The 17,306-nt window shown below is 34.9% G+C and overlaps 1 protein-coding gene across 1 annotated transcript; it reads left to right on the top strand.

Moving 5' to 3' along the window:
- Positions 1 to 345: 345 nt before the first annotated feature.
- On the top strand, positions 346 to 15,949 carry ERMARD (ER membrane-associated RNA degradation). The gene is made up of 17 exons (XM_009702879.1): positions 346 to 514; positions 1,656 to 1,795; positions 2,322 to 2,423; positions 3,331 to 3,420; positions 4,521 to 4,618; positions 5,190 to 5,326; positions 6,659 to 6,773; positions 7,351 to 7,453; positions 7,916 to 7,945; positions 8,470 to 8,538; positions 9,397 to 9,567; positions 10,421 to 10,504; positions 11,331 to 11,410; positions 12,124 to 12,252; positions 13,738 to 13,947; positions 14,907 to 15,020; positions 15,687 to 15,949. Exons 1-17 carry the CDS (start codon positions 346 to 348, stop codon positions 15,844 to 15,846), a joined length of 2,001 nt encoding a protein of 666 aa, XP_009701181.1. The 3' UTR covers positions 15,847 to 15,949.
- The last annotated feature ends 1,357 nt before the right edge of the window (positions 15,950 to 17,306 follow it).

The following is a 17,306-nucleotide window of genomic DNA, read 5'->3' on the forward strand; positions in this document are numbered from 1 at the left end:
GCATCATTTTCCCTGCAAGCTCAGTGATTAGACAGAACCCTTTTACATAAACTGGGATCTTTTGCTTCGGTCTGTCTTGGCATCAGTTCAGTAGAGGTGAACATTCAGAAATATACCATCCCGGCATTAGGCAAATAGAGCAATTCTTCCCCTCAGTTTTCCACAAGGTCAGAGAGGTCATTTCATCATATGCATAGATGAAAGTTGTATTGCAAACCTTAACAGCTTGTTTACAGATGCTGTATTGCTATCTGTATATGTGTGCTTATGGGTATGCTTTAATAATAATTTTTTTTGTTCTCATGTAGTTTCTTAATGCAAGGACTCTTTTTGTTTGTGTTCTAGATGGCATTGTCAGACTCAGTCACTACTTGTCTTTCTCCACCTGTGCATTACGTAATTTGCAAACTTGGATTTGAGAAGAAAGACACTTATGATATTAATAATATTTTATCTGAAAATGGTGAAGTATGTTGGCAAGCTGTTACAGAGCATGTGTGTTACCTTGAATCAGGTTGGTGTTTACCTGCTGTAGCAGCAATACATTTAAGACTGATGCAGAATCTCAGTACAGTTCATAGCAATCCTAGCTTAGTTATAACATTTTATTACAGTACAGGATTAGCTTTACTGCAGATTCGAGTACGTACAGTTCATATCTACAAGAGGCTTTACATTTTTTTTCATCCACGTTTGGTATTTGGTTATTGCTGGCTCCTAAGGTTCATGTAATCTGTGCTAGATAAGTAGCTGCTCCTTTGCTTCCTCATCCATCTTGGTTCCAAACTTCAAGTGCCTGTACATAAGGGGTTCAGTTCTTCTCTCCTAGCTCAAAATTGCTTTCTTCTGTGTTCTTTATATCCCTTTTGCAGTAAATTTAAAACACTCTGGGGCCATCAGTATTCCAATTCCTGCTGTTGCTTCTGTTTTGATTCCCCAACTTTAGCTTGTACAGAAGTACTGTTTGGTTTCCCTTCTGTACGTAGAACAGTTTATAGTTGTTTTTTAACCAAAACAGAATAGTTATGCCCTGATGAACTTACTGAGTTTTAATTTGCCAAATTAAATCATGCAAGCTGTGTTATAAATTTCCAGAGATGGTAAAAATGATACGTGTTTCTGCCTCAAGCAATATCTTTCAGTAAATGAGAAGAATTTATTTTCCTATAAAAGTGTTCTGCCAAAGAGGAGCAGTGATGCCACTCTGTAAGGTCCCACATCCATCTGCGTTCTTTAAAGGGTATAAGTGGTGCAACTTGTCTGATCCCTCTGAGCCTGCACTAGCTTCCAGCTTGATTATGTGGAATTTATGTACTCTAGTAGGTTCTTCCCATTTCAACAAAACCAGAACATAATAATCCTCTTCCATATTTTCTTGCATTAAGTTGGTGTTTTGGTTTTTTTGGTTTTTTTTTTTTAATTTGGAGAAGGTACTCGATCTCTGGTTTCACACTGCACATTTACATTTTTAGATCTTATCTGTGTGGTCTTTCGGACAGTAAATTGTAGTGTATTAGTGGTGCTGAAATAGTCTGGATAAAATTCTCTGCTAAATATGTACACAAGCTGTAGCAGGTTTTACTGCTTGTGAGTTTTAAAATATTGAACCTTCAGAAAGTTTGGTACTCTAACCACTTTCTGTTTTTCAATTTAAGATCAAAGTGTGGATTATATCAAAAGCATACGATCATTAGGACCTGTATGTGAATCCGTTAATTTGCACTTCAAATCTCTGACCAAGGAGCAATTTGTAATTCAGTATGCGTTATGGTTCCGCTGGACAAACTGCGCAGAGGTATGGAAATGTCTGTTGACAATTTGCATTTTGTCACGTGAATCCTTTGTGGAAAGTTAATGTAAGAACACACATGAGATATCAATGAACCAAAATGCTTAGAATTTGTAACTAATTACACTTCTCTGATATGTATTTGCTTCTAATTTTCCTGACTTTGTGACTAGATTTTATATAAGTTCTCACAAAGAGAACATGAGGTGCTTTGGGCCTGTTCTAACATAAGATGGTCGGATTTTGTTTTTCTAATAGTCTGGGCTTAAAATCAAGTTTTACTTTCTAAAGTTAACTCTTGATATTTTTTATACATGTAAGGCACTAGAAACATTGCACCTAAAAATACAAGAGGTGCTCTAGGGCGGCTTCTTTCCAGGCATCTATGTTTTTATCTCCTTCGCATGGTTTTCCCTCTACATTTGCATAGCGACTATCGCATAGGAATTTTTAGGTTTCTCTGTGCTTTTGACAATTTGATTTTTCCTTCTGAATATTTAACATAACATTCTTCCTCTCCCTCATCATACAGTTATTTCTTGATGTATTTGATGTTCTACAATATACACAAACTACAGAAGTTGCTCTTGGCTTAATGAAACTAACGTCATGCTTGGAGCGAGCCTTGGGTGATGTAAGTGCCACCATGAGTTGTCTGTTGCAGATTTGGTTTTATAAGATGAGAATGAGTTCTTCGATTTAATTGCGTGTGGAAAAAGCGAGATTCCCCTGTACTGTAGTAGTACACTAATAGCCTGGCTGCATTTTGAGTTGGACAGATGTTCTTTTCGGGATCCAGTTATGCTGATGGAAATATCTTCCAAGGCTCCTTCACCTGTGCTGGTAGAGTTGCTTGTGTGAGTGCTGTTAGTAACCAGTTTCATTACAAAAGAGCAAAGTTTGCTTAATCAGTGTACATATAGTAGGTCTTTGTTACTCTGATTTATTTAACTGAAACAGGGAGCAGCATACCTTCCACAGAAGATCTGATGTTGTGGTAACTTCTGTGAGGGGAGGCAGGAGCGTGCAGCAGATTGGAGAAAAACATCATGGAGAATACAAAGAATGGAAGGCTTCATAGCAGTTGAGACTAGAAATGCTGAGATTGCCCAGCTAGAATAAAATCTAGTTTAAGGAACAGCCAGAATCAGAAGACAAACCAGTCTCCTTCCTTTAACAGTGACAGACCCTATAGATTTGTAGGGTAAGAATGAAGTATGGTGCCCTGGGTAGAGTTTGTTCCCTGAATTACACATACTTGTTGTGCTTTACTTTTCTTTTTCTTTTTTTCTTTTTTGTTTTTTTTTTTTTGAAAAAAAGATCAGTATGTATACAGACACTGTGAAAAGCTTAACTATGGGACTGTTAAGTAGAATATCCACTCATTACGGAACTTAAAGCCTTTTTCAGGATTTGGTGGGGTTTATTTGATTTGTGTTTTTACAACAATGAAAATGGTTGCTGGGTGAAATAGTCGTATGTTTGAAATACAAAGAAGTACACTAAATTACTTATGTTATCTGTTTTGCTTTTTTTAATAGGTGTATTTACTGATTGGTAAAGATTGCCCTTTCCTTCTAAGAGACTTGCTTGCTTCTGAGCAGCTTGCAGTTGTCTTTGGACAAGCTGTAGTAAGTGCATAGTTTTGAAATAAGTAATAAATACTGAGCTGGTTTTCTTGTTGCCAAATGGCAGGTTTCCAAGCATAGCCTTTACTTACACTGAAGAAGAGCTTGCAAATTCTGTAATATATTGGAAAAACTTTAATTTTACACGTGTTACAGTCTGGGGGATATATGACAAAAATAGTCAATATCGTCAATGGAAATATTTTCAAAGGCAAACTCCTAAGTTCTTCTTTGCTTTTCTACATGGAAAACCTACATACGTAAAATTTCATGTATCTGTCAAGGGGGTGAGCAAGCTGCAGGGTTGTTTGCCTCTTTCTGAGTTGCACTACTTGAAAATACACATCCTGCATTGGCTGTTTCTGATAAGCTGTCTTCCCCTTCACCACCACTGTAGTAAGATGCTTTAAAATGTATACCACACTAGAATTTTTTCAAAATAGAGGAAGCTAATTTATTCATCCCCATGTGCAAAAAAACCCCAAAACAACGAAATTCTGATGACATTTACACTTTTGTGTAAACAGAGTAGGTGGTCTTTCTCATACAGTTTTACAAACATAAATTCTTTGTTAGGACAAAATACTGTATGTGAACTGAAGAAGCTTGTATTGCTAGCCCATGTAGTAGTGTTATGAGGATTATTTCTTGAATTGTGGTGGCATGTGGAATAGTTCATTTTTTATAGTTAAAAAATAAAAACAAAGTTTCCCTGTTTGATAGTGATCTGGGAATACAGCTTTAAACACAAATTCTATATTTTATGTTAATTTGTATTAAATTATGGTGGATTTATACTACAAGAAGTAAGAGCTAAACTTGATCACATTTGCCTGTCATAAGTGTCTGAAATGTCTAGTAACTAGTTTTGTTCTTCCCCTATTATATTCTATAGCATGTACAAGTAAGATGAAAGATTTCCTTTCAGAGAATACTGGGAGTTGCAAATAATGGGTTGTTGTTACTGTGACAAATGGTGGCCAGTCATCTTGACAGTAGACATTGTAGTTTCTCAATAACTTCTGAAATTTTCTGTCAGGGAAAGGTACAAGGTAATAAATAATAGATTTCTTCTTGCAGTAATCACTGTGTTTGTTAATTAGATGAATATACTGAGGGTGTTCATTGGATCTCCATATGGTCTGAATCTTCGTAATGTTTTCTGGCATGGGTTTGCATCCCCACAAGAAATTCCTGCAAAGTAAGTTACCCAAAAGAATCTCGTTTTCTTACCAGTCAGACTTGAGAGTGCCTGAAAAGCCATTAGTAAAACTTACTGCTCTTATTGGGGGGGTTGGGGGGAAGTCCAAAGGCCTCTGGGAGTGTCCTAACAGTTTTCCCCTGCTGCTGCTGCTGCTTCTTTTGCAAAGCGATTTCCACATACTTCAGCCATTATAAAGCTGGTCAGTTTTAGGACCAGTGTTTTTTTTACAAGCAGGAAAAGCAAGAAAGCTTAAGGTCCTTTTTTGAAACTGTGTTCCTTGTCTGTCAGGGTAGTCAGGAATAAAAGGCAGAAAAATGGGATAGGAGGAGGAGCAACAGCAGTCATCGTAGAATACAGGGATGCTTTTTTCCTAATTCTACATTGTTTTTTCATGCTTGTGAATGCAATTCATTATTAAGTGCCCCTCCTCAAAAGGGATGAGGAGCATGGGTTTTGGATCTTCTTCGAAAGAGCAAAAAAACCCTTTGTCCCCAATCCACAAATGTTGATTCTTTGCAAAAGATTTAGTTGTGTAATCTTTTCTAATATATTATGGTATTCTCCCTAGATATTGTGCTATGCTGCTCTTTTTAACTGCAGGATTGGGTCAGTTGTTACAGACATATCTTCTGCAAACTAAATGCGTTTTAGTACATCGACCTTACGTGATTTTCATTAGCTTAGAGGAGCTTAATGTATTTCCAGGCAAGTATTTAACCATTAGCAAGTTTTTATTATGCTATATTTACTATTGTTTCATTGTCCAAAAGTGCTGTTGAAAATAATGCATTTTGCACAGTTCTAAGATTGAATTTCAGCTAAGATACCTGTATGCACTGTCATTAGATGAATCAATCATGCTTGTAGGACAACTTTTTAGTAGGTAGACAGTTCCGCTGAGTATCGAATCAAAAAATACTGCATTGTAAAATAGTTGTAACACATTGAAACATATAACATTACTGCTTCTAAAAGACGTCAACTGTATGTTCCAGTTTTTTGATGATGAGAATTCATTTTGTGTAACAGTCATCTAGTTTGCCTTTACAAAATCTAATTCTTTCCAGAATCAGTGGGTTCCAGCTGCAGGGGTCCCAGCAGGAGAGCTCTGCTTCTTACAGGGAAGGTAGTGTTGAGACAGAGTAAAGGATGGTGACACACCTTCAGTACACTGATGATTTTCTCAGGGAAGGACCTGAAGTGTCAGAATAAAATCTTCTCATCTCCCTGGCTACAGACCTTGTTTTCTTTATTTCTAATATTTTTAAAGCAACAACAGCGTATGGGGAATCTTGGTGTCAATGGTGGTCATGATCAGTTTGTGCTACGTAATCAATTTGCCAGTGGAACATCAGTTTATAGAACTGAGGCAGGGCTTTTGGGAACCAAATCAAGCTGGTAGCATTCCAATCATCATGTAGTATAAATCCTGTAGCTGTTGGTTTGCTTCAAAAAAACACCTACTGCAATCAAGTTGCACTTGCCATTTTAAGCTTTCTTTTGGCTAAGATATTCATAATGTGAATTCATAACTGTAAGTTTTATTATATGGCACCATTGAAGTATGAAGTGTTAATTTATTATGCTAAATGTCAGCGTAGAAAATTGATGAAGTAGGAACAATGTGCTCATGTTGAAATGTTCATACTACTGTACTGATTCTTACTGAACTAGAATTATTTATATATTAATAATTAATTAAAATACTTTAAAAAAGTATTTGAAATGGAGAACAACTCAACAGAAGCTGAGTCCAGTTGCTGTGTAGTCTTGTAGTCTCAGTAAAAAGCAGCCACGACTTTTAACTGGTTTTACTCTGTAATTTTATATTATCGCTAAAAATGCAATCTTACAAACTCAATTTCGGATCTTAAATATGACTACCATTGTATTTGCATAGTTAAAATAAATTGGATGACTTTTACGTCTCCCTTTACGAATGCTGAAATAATCTTATATTTTCAGTGAAATATTAAGAATGAATTAGTAAACCGTAGATTGTGTGTAGTTTATCAATGTTGTTTTGCTAACTTGCAGATCTTGATCATGAAACACTTTCCATAGCTGAAGAGCTAGTGAAACTGTCCAGTTTTGTATTAAAAACAATGGTACCATTTTGGATGGCTGCTTTAAAAGCTTTCAAGCAAAGCAGGTAACAGTCCTTTTTTTTGTGGTTTTTTTTGTTTTAATAGAATAGAAAAAGAATATAATCGATATTTATAGAATGATAGCAGGATTTGTAGATTCCAAAGCTTTTTGCTAAATCTGTTGCTTAGTAACACCTAGTTATGCAGTGTTATGGTGGTGTCTCAGAAAGTTTGTGGACTTACTAGTTTATTTTGTGCCAGCTAGGATTATAAACTGTATTTTGAAACCTAAAAAGAACTATTGCAGATGTGGCCAAAAGGGAGAGTTTTACAAAGCAAGTGGAAACAAATCTTCAGTTATTAACATTTTGAGTTTAAAAAAAAAAGTACATTGTTTTGTTTTCCTCTCTCGTGCTCTAGCTTTTTGTAAGTTATTGTCATCTCTGAGCTGATTTAAATTCTGTGGTCAGCTTCTGTTGGGCACAGGTAGTCATTTGCTGTTTGTTTACAAAGTGCATTACGAAGGAATTTTGGTCTGGATTGTTTGGCCTGAGAGTGTAACTCTGTGATGGCTCTAATTTCCATTTGGATTATATTTATAAGGGGGGGAAACCCCTTTGGGTATCTCTGTTATCTTTTCAGGTATGCTGACTGTGTGATTCTCTTACTTCCTCAGCTGGAAGTTGGATTTAGATTACTCTTCACTACAACTAATAACTGTCCAAATCGATTGCTAACAGCTGAGGTAAAATTTCTGTCTAAAGTCAATTATGATTTAGTGCTAACAATATTTGCAAAATAGTTATTCTAGAAGCATAGTGTCTAAACATTTACAGATTTTCCCCAAAATTTTTCAGTCAATTGTGGAACATTATTTACAAATTTCCAGTAGAGTTTCATGAATGCCTCTTATTTTTTCGTAAAGATGTCTGCCAGTGAAAGAGGCCTGAAAAAGTACTTGTAGGTTAGCGTACAGAAACAGTAGTTTAGGGTGGAAAGTAGATCATGTTATATTTATTTTTAAAAACTTGGCACAAAATCCAAAAGTCCCTTTTTTCATTTGTAAGCGTTTTGGGTTTGTGGGTTTTTTTTGCTATTCATGCATCTTTAGTATCTCATGCAGTTGAATAAATACAAGTTTGGTATACCTGTCAAGTTAATTGTTTTTGTTTGAAAATCAAATAATATTAATTGTCTTTTATTCTAGCCTTCTGCTCTCTACACCACTTTCGATGAGGTACTTGTGGTTTTTTGTTCTTTTTTTTTTCTAAGTGTATATAAATGTCAGAATTTAACCACATGCATGTTTCCCATTACTACAGACCAGAAAGCACATTCTTGTGTTGGATAAGACAGTATTTCAAAATTTTTTCCGAATAGAAGATGAAGGACAGTAAACATTTTAAATTTGGAATCTCCCAGAAAATATCATACTTAATAGAAATTTTAATGAACAGACTTTAATTTCTTCTAAATGTTTTCATCTTGAAATTCTTCATCTCAGAGAAACAAACATTCTGTCATTTTTCCTAGATTCAGTTATTCAAAATAAATGCAAATAAATATTGCAAGCAGGAATTCTGAATTTTACAACTCTCTTGAATTATCTCAAATTGTCTGTCAGTAATAATTAGGTACCTTGATTCCTGAGTGGTGAGAGTAATTGCTTAAAATTAGGGAAACTAATTCCTTTAGTTGGTGTTTTTTCTTTGATTGTTTGGCTTTCAGTAATAAGTTTCTATTCAAATTACTTTTTTATAGATGCTAGCAAAGTGTTTGGATAATGAAGAAGTCAACCAGCTTCCTGCAGTTCTTGGGGAACCTGCTATGGCAAGTGTTTTGAAAGTTTTGTCATTTGATTTTGTTTTTTTTTTCTTCTTGTTGTTTTGTTTTGTGTGTTTTTAAATTTAGTAATATATTTGTGATCATGCCTAATATTAATTTATTTCACATAGCTTATGTCCAGCAGCTTAGAACCAGAAGTTTGTTACCCTTTTTCGTTATGAAGGATACGAAGTAGTACCTGACAAGCTCTATTCAGTTAGGATCTAAGACTATCTCTTTTTCTGAAATATAGAAGTCTCAGAGATATTTGTCTTTAGACTTCTGAAGATCAGCTGAATGAAGCAAAAGAAAAACTGATGCCTTATACAGGGAAGATTAAAATTTATTTCTGATTGCTTCTGGGACACACCTTACACTACCTGGGCAGATACCACAAAAACATAGCTGCAAACCTACCAGAGCACATCGGGCATCTTGCCATCCAAACAGACAGTGAACATGAAAACTAGATGTGTTGGATTTAGAGGCCTTTTGAGGCTGTAGGGATGATCTGAGTTTGTTGTTCTGTTACCAGAGGCAGTAGGGCTGTAGAGGACTCGGGACACAAAGCTGAAGGAAATCTGTTGTTACCTCCCATGAAATAACATGTGTATTAGTTTTGAATTTGATCGGAAGCTATCAAGATGGATGAGTTGCCCTTTTTTTTTTTTTCTTTGCTGTGAGTATAGTTTGCATTGTTTTTTCTGACCATCTAAATGCCCCTTTCCTTATAGACATGATTACATACTTATCTTTCAGAGGTATTCTATACACTCAATATGTTCTGTTCTATGTGAATAGAATATATTTGTGAATAGAGAATATGTGAGTAGAGTTCTATACACTTGGTGTATGTTTCCACAGGAATTTCTTTGGGATTTCTTGAACCACCAGGAGGGTCCACGTATAAGAGATCGTTTAAGCCATGGAGAGATCAATTTAGAAGCATTTCCCAGAGAAGTAGCTAATCAGATAGTTGCATTCGCAATTACTCTTCTCTGCAGATTCTCAGATGGGGACATGTTTGCTTTTAAGGTAGGGATCAATATTACGTTCTCAGAAGATTTTTTCAGTTGTTTTGGATGTTGAATCTGAATCTTTCTTCACAGCAGTTTTTTGTGGAAATGAAGTATTCCTCTAAGTAATAAATTGTGAAAGTATGTTTTTTCTACTTTTGCAGTGAAGTAAGTACAGAAAGTTTTCCGAAAGATTACTGTTTCTTACTGTACCTTCATTTGTGTGCTTAACCACTCCTTATTCACATGATTGATCCGTAAATTATAGCGATTCCACTTAATTTCATTTGTCAAATTGTATCGATACCTAACCTGTTTATCTGCTGAAGTATCCAAAAGGTATGTAGAACAACTGTAGCTCAGTCACAGAGGAATGTAAATTTGAGATTTTATTTCTCTGAGACACTATAAATAATGGTGGCTCACTAATGGAGGTGTGATTTGTATCCACACTCTATACTGTGAATTTGTGAACACTTTTTGTCTAGCAATACATGTTTCTCAACATTAGTAATTATTATATTGGCTCCTCCCAATTTCCTGTTAATATTTGTGGTAATGCAACCTGTGAGATAAATCTTCCATTTATTAGTTGCACCTCTCTTTAGTTTCTCAAGATGTATTGCATACTGCTGCATTAAGAGAATACTTGGTTGCTTTTCTGTCAGCTACTGTAAGGTTTCATAGTTAAAATGTGTCGAAGAAATTAAGCTTTAAACACTCACTGTGCTGATTACTGCTTTCAGCCCTCAGTCTTTGTTGACTTTAGAACTATAGGTCGCTTGCATAAAAATAAATGTAAGTCTAGGTCTGCGTATGATTAGGAGAGTTTAAAGAAACTGTTGTGTATTGTCTATGATTTTTTAAATCAGGAACACATGGTCATAAAAACACTGATGAACTGTGCAAGTTGCTACCGTTCTCGATTTCATCCAATTTCCCGACTCAAGAAACAGGTAGCTATGTCCAACTGCGAAAGCATTTCGGTTCTTAAAATTATGACGCCTTAAAATTGGCCTAAGTGTTGTCTTTATGCTTTGATTGTCCTAAAAAGTTAAATTCTTACATATTTATAATGAGCTTTTTAGTTTTATCTTTTTGAATTTACAGGAACTTACAGTTGCTAAAATGAGATGTAATTAGGCATGCTCCTGTTGATGCAATTGGTGCTGTGTTTGTGCTCTAAATCACTGAATTCTAGATACCTGAATGTTTGCTGTTCTGTAGTTTTCTTAATCTCCTTGTGCTTTCTTATGTCAGGAACACTCTGGTCATACCTTTAGGAGTCTTGGATTAGGCTATCACTAAGGGTTTGATTGTATGAAAGTCAGCTGATTAAGATCCTGTCATTGTAGCAAAATCTGCTTTCAAGTGTCATGGTAGTTTTCTGCTGATCAGTTTATGAATTGTTGAACTGCTTGAACATACTCCTCTATTGATTTGAGACTGTGGTAGACATAATTAGTACTTCTCATTTTCATCAGCATTCAAATTGTATGTTGTAAAAGCCATGTTAGTTAATTTTTTATGTAAAAAAAAAGGAAGAAAGAAGAGTAAATTAGTTTATTCGGATGATGTTTTAGCATGAAGTGTACATCAAGACTTTTTGCCCTAACATAAGCCTTAACAATTGATGTCGGCTGACACAGTTATGACTACTGAACAAGTAACTTAATACCTGTTGCAGCTTTTTCTGAAATAGCCACTAAGAAAAGTAAAATACGTTATGCTGTCTGTCAAAGGCTACACTTTACATAACATTTTTCATGATATATTTTTGAGGTGCTGGAATGTATGAAGAGCATTCACTTATGGCTTGAATTGCCAACAGTGCCTGAGGAACATGTTCAAATGATTAAAGGGTATGTATACGCTATTAAAAAAGGATAATTCCCAAAATTTGTAAGAAGACCTCTTTGTTCTTCTTAGCTTAATCTGTGCAATACACATCAGTACAGATACTATAAACACTATAAACAGTGTGCTAACAAAGGGAATGAGAAGACATCTGAAACGTACAAAGACGTTAGTGACTCCATATTCTATTTCTGAAGAGATGCTGAAGTGGCTATTAGGAAGTTAAACTAGAGCTCAAGTCCATTATTTAAAAAAAAAAAAAAAAAGAGAGAAAAGATGGCTCACCAGATGTAAAACAGAAAATAATTGCTTATTCTGAAAAGGGCTTGGTAACCAAATCAGTGGAAGACTGTACATGAGATATTACTGAGAAAAAGAATGTAACATTCTGTTGTTATTTGAAAAGGAGGAAGTTGTTAATAATATGAGGAAATTGTACTTGTTTAGAGCTGAGAGGTGAAAATTCAATGCATCGAGCACATATTCAATATGCTGCAGGATCTGGATGAATTAATAGAGGATTAACAGAGGTTCAGAAGACTGCTGAGACTGAGAAAAGCTTGGATTTAGTTGGAGAAAGAAAATCATGCCTATAAGGTAGAGGGAAAAGAAACATAATAGTGAACATTGAATACACTGCTATCAAAAAAATCTGCATCTTGATAAGTACTGCACAGTTTTATCATCTCAAATCTTATTTTTTTCATTTGTTTTCAAGGCTGGAAGGAAATGCTGAAGCTAGTACTTTAATTTTGATGATATCTGAAATTTTATCTCAGTTGCAGCAATATATGCCCCAGAATTGCTGCACTTCAGATGATCCAATCAATAGTGTCCTAACAGAGAGGTGAGTTTGATGTCCTCCTGGTTCCCTCTGTGAGCTTCTACATGCAGCCCAACATAAGAACTCTCAAACCTCAGTTACTAATTTCCCTGTTTTTAGAACGACGCTTGAAATGTTGCATGCACTTTTCTGATGTTGCTGCTGATTTAATCTAAAAATCTTAAGAATGCAGATGAACGTCATCTTCAAAATGAAGATGAGACATTGTCAATTTGGGACATTATTACAGTAGAGATTTTACTTGGAAATTAGCATGAAAAAACCAACATTTTCCTTCCAGTCTGGGGAAGCAAAATGTTTTAAATATTTACATGCTAACTAGATTAAGTTCGGGTTTAATCTGTTTTGTATGCTAAAACTGCATCAGAAATTCATTTTAATGTGCTTGGTGTCACAACTGTGCGTGGCATTTAAAATAGTAATATGCAGCTGCATAATTCTATTCTTACATGGTTTAGTATCGACATTCCAGAATAGGAAATATCTTGTTATACTTGTTGTCAGACTTGGAAGTATGTTAGTTCCAATTATATCTGACTTGGAATAATGATCAAAACAATTTGATTTTTAATTGACACCCTTACAGCAGTCTTAAGAGTCCCATGACTGACTGAATACGTTGGAACAAAACTCTCCTAATCAAACACCTTAGGCATGGGCAGGATAGTGCAAAAAGGATTTTACCTGTTGCTTTACTTACGTAGCATGCATGCCTTCTGTTTCCTACCCACCAATCTGCACTTTTCTTGTTTATGAAACAGAAGCCTAATTACTAGTGTATTAAACCATTTTTAGAGTTTTCTGCCTTTATTGCTTTTAGCCATTAATGTTTTGCTGTCTCAGAGATAATTTGAGCATGAGGGAGATTAAGGAACATTTCTATAACAACAGAGTGTTTAAAGTGACACCTTAGCTTAGCAAATTAGAATATGACAGCAGAAAGATATTTGGATACTTTAACAAAGCATAATCTGTTGTGATGTTGATTAAAACAATGGCCTCGTCACCTGCATTTTACAAAATGTTAAGTCTGCTTCTTGTTCTGCTCAGAAGAAAGACCACACACTAATGGCAGTACTAATTAATACCATTTGTTTGAGCGAGTTTTATTACAGTGGATGTTACTTCATTGTGAATTGAACTACGGTGGAAGGTTTCAACCACAACCCTGCTGTGATTTGATGTGTTTAGTGTATCATTTCAGCCAGGCAGTTTTGTTTATTGTGGTTGTATTTCTTTGATCTGAAATGGGAAACATATTCATCACCAGCAGTTTTGCGTTTATATTCAGTAAAGTGATAGAGAACACAATCGCTACCCCTACTACATAGACCCTTGCTTTTCTTTCAGTCTTGGGGTAAGAGTAATCTGTTTCCAGGTTTTCTGAGTTAAAACATTATAAATCAAACCACACCAAATATGAAGTGTATCTCACGTTAAATCCAGCTAACAAAAGCTTGAAATTAACAATTCCTTCCTGTTTTGGAGGCTCTTGATTGAACTTTGTGATACACACATTTGCACACTTTATTCTCCGAGACCTGTTCTGGAAATATTGGTGGTACTCCGTAAAATAAGCACACAGTGCCATCGAGTGTCTGAACAAGTTATTGCCAGCACTGCGTTGAGATACAAACAGTGGATGAACAAGACTCTACGTTCTCGCCAGAGGCATAACTATCTACGAATGTTGAACAGGTTGGCTGATGGTTTTTCTTTACTTTGTGATTAGGTTTATGAGAAGAGTGGCTGCATGCTGCTGTTGCTAGCTTTCGGTGGTGTGTCTTAGAAGTTTAAAGTCAACAGTGTTCATGCGTTCTTATTAACCATTTCACAGTTAAGTGTCAACCCAGATTTCTGTTACATAGTGATATTGAAATGACAGGAAAATCTCAAATTGGAGAATAATTTAATGGCTATTTTTAGCATTGCTAGATTAATTCGCTGTAAATTATAAGCTTTCAAATAAAAGTATCATTTAAATGTTAGACTGTATGTTTTAGTTTCTGGCTTTTCCTATTTAAGCATATAAATGCCATTCAAGCTTTATCTGAATGCAATAGGTTAAACTGGTTTCAAGACTCTAGCTACTTTAGTTCTGCGTTTTTTTATCATTATACCTGGGTCAGCATCTTTATAACTGGAAGAGAGAGTGTTTAATATTCCATTAGTTTTGTTCCTATTCAGAAGTGTTTTCCAGGGATTTATGAATCTACTTTAGAAACTGGGAAAACTGTGAATATTGTATTCTTGACCAGATTACGTTCCTAAAAATTTTAACCATATTAGTTAAGAAACATAGCTTAAACTGACAACGGACGATATGTTTTTGCAATTCAGTTGAAGTCTACTTTATTATCTCTGGAGTAATGAGTGTTGGTGAGGTTTCCTTTGGAATCTTAACTATATGTGTTTCTCTTTTTTTTCCTCTTTTTGAGGTTTCATAATTTATAGTCTTCATTTATAGTTCTGATATTTGCTCTACTCTTTGCTGAAGGACATTTCATAGTCTTTTTTTCCACCTACCTTCACCCTCCACTATGCAATATCCAGCTATTTAGGATGGATACAGAAGTCTGAAGAATTTTTTATATTAATGATTTCTATTTAATTTGGTTTTAATTTCTTTATTTTAAAATATTTTTGCTTATTTCTAGCATTAAATTTTTGTCTCCAGTGTTGCGGCTCATCTTAGTGTTGATTACCCTGGAACTAGTCAACGTTCATTTGGTTTGTAAGAAGAATCCTTTTGATTATCAACAGTATCTGAAGTGAGTATGTAACATTTACTTCATGAAAATAGCAAGTTGTACATATTCCTTTTTGATCTGTAATGTAAATCTTGTAGAGAAAAAAATAAAAAGGAACAGCAGGACTTCTGGTACATTGTCATCCTTCTCTCTGTCATTATAGTCATCGTTATATCTCGGACAATGTTCACTCAAGAGCTAAAATAACTTAGTTGAAAATATATGGTCCCAGTATTCACATTTTTAATTTTTATTAGACTTTTCCTTAGTATAGATAGGGAACGATGACGCATTCAAAAAATATTAATATATAAAAGCTGTATTTAATATGTTGGTAATTTTACTCCTGTGTCAATTAACAGCTGGTTGAATATCATAGACATCGTGAAACATTTGACTGAGAAAGGAAAGGAGGCCATTTGGGGAAAAGTCTATCACACGTTTTATCACTGGATGCTTTCTATGGCAGTGTTTAATTGCAGTTCTGAAAATCATCGTTTCTTAGTGTGAAAATGAGGGAGTGGTTCTCTTCCAGAAGTAGAAGAAACCTTAATGTATTGATCATCCTGAGGGAGATTTGGAAATTTGGAGACATTAGCAGCTTTAAATTAGGCATTGAGATTTTTTTCTTTTTTTCTTTTTACATCATTTTAATGAGTTTTTCTTTTTTGGTTTTATTTCTCTTAGGTTTATGAAGTCGGTCCTGCAGTATACTGAGAACTTGGTGACATACACAAGCCCCGAGAAAAACAAGTGGGATGAAACCATGGAGCTTACAAACAAGGCTTTAATAAAAATAAGGAAAATCAGTGACAGAAAGCTAATGTTAATGCAGCTAGCTACATAAATTAAATGGGTGTAAGGTTATTTGGACATTGTTATATCTTAAGAGTTCTGGAGTCCTCAAATTTGACAAGTCTAAATCGAAGACAAACTTCATCACTCATTGTCAAATCTTGGATGCAAAATTTAGTCTTTTTATTAGAAGGTGGCAATTGAGACTGGAGTTGAACGATCAAGCTTCCGAAGAATGGACTGTTTGCCAAATCCAGTGAAAAGATTTACCGTGACCTACATCAGGATGATGCACATTCTAGTTGAAGTATATTATGTGTTTTGTAGCTTGATTTTTTTTTTTTTAAATAGTTTTCTATTATACTGAAAATATCTAAGAAAAGAGTATGAATAAAAGCTCTGGAAAATTTTAAATCCAGAAAGTCATTTTTTACTTTGAAATATACTGGAAATAATGCCAGACGCTGTGATCAGCAGGTTAAGAAATGATGAATATTTAGCATAAAGCAGTGCTTGTTGGCAGCTCTTGTTGTTACTAGTTCAAAAAGGAGTCAGATCTTGCACTGAGGTAGAGCTGGTAACACAGTAATCAGTTGTTTATATACCAGGATTTAAAGGAGGCAAGGTGGAATAACTTTTGCACAATATGTGTTTCTTCTGTTTAATTTCATCTGCTCATTCCCATTACATATCTAGTTAGCTAGTGAGTTAATTTCATTCAGATTAAATATGAACATACACATGCACACGCTCACAGACACATATTGTGGTTCAAAAAGTTATCCTCTTGTTGCACACAACATTCATTTGAATAATCTATTGCTTCAAAATAAATTCTCCCCCTTTCTCATCCCCAAAGGGTAGAATTTCAAAGGGATGCATCAGTTGAAGAACAGATTCACAGAAGACCACCAATCTCTATCCATTTGCTTTCTCCTATGGAAACTAAAACCAGAGGGTAATGTCTGGAGAATGTTTAGCTCCACAAAGAATTAGAGATTAAAGTTACATTTTAATAAGATTCTTTGCAATGTTTCTTGACTGGAAATCACAGTGAGAGCATTACTGGTTCAGTTTATTTGGTGTGGGAGATGGATATAAACTAAGATCATATTGCTTCCTTTATGCTACTCTTGCAATACATTGTGTGTGTTGGAAATTTAACTATGTCACTTTCCAAGGTTTTTTTGTTACTACGGAACTAAATGATGTGAAGAATTGTGAACTAGACAAAACAAATTAGAACTTTGGAGTACAGAAAAATGAATCAAGTGTAGTGTATAAGCCAGCCTGAAATTTCAGCTTTTTTTAACACCCAGGTTGACAAATCCTAATTATATTTTTGAAAGTTTATTTTATACCCATTGACTTTGCTCAGACATGTTAACTTCTGCAAAGTGTAGCTTGGTAGTGGCATTTATGATGACACTTACTTTGATAGTGGTAAGTATTGTAAGGCAAAAAAAATATTTAAGCTTTACATATTTATTGTAGGAAAGAGATCAAGAAATT

Source organism: Cariama cristata, unplaced genomic scaffold, assembly GCF_000690535.1.
Source record: "Cariama cristata isolate BGI_N322 unplaced genomic scaffold, ASM69053v1 scaffold8466, whole genome shotgun sequence".
Taxonomy (NCBI): domain Eukaryota; kingdom Metazoa; phylum Chordata; class Aves; order Cariamiformes; family Cariamidae; genus Cariama; species Cariama cristata.

Coding starts and splice junctions, on each gene's coding strand:
- ERMARD (XM_009702879.1), top strand. CDS start 346: ATGGCATTGTCAGACTCAGTCACTACTTGTCTTTCTCCACCTGTGCAT. Junction 1,796..2,321: donor GCTGGACAAACTGCGCAGAG/GTATGGAAATGT, acceptor CTCATCATACAG/TTATTTCTTGATGTATTTGA. Junction 7,454..7,915: donor ATCGATTGCTAACAGCTGAG/GTAAAATTTCTG, acceptor CTTTTATTCTAG/CCTTCTGCTCTCTACACCAC.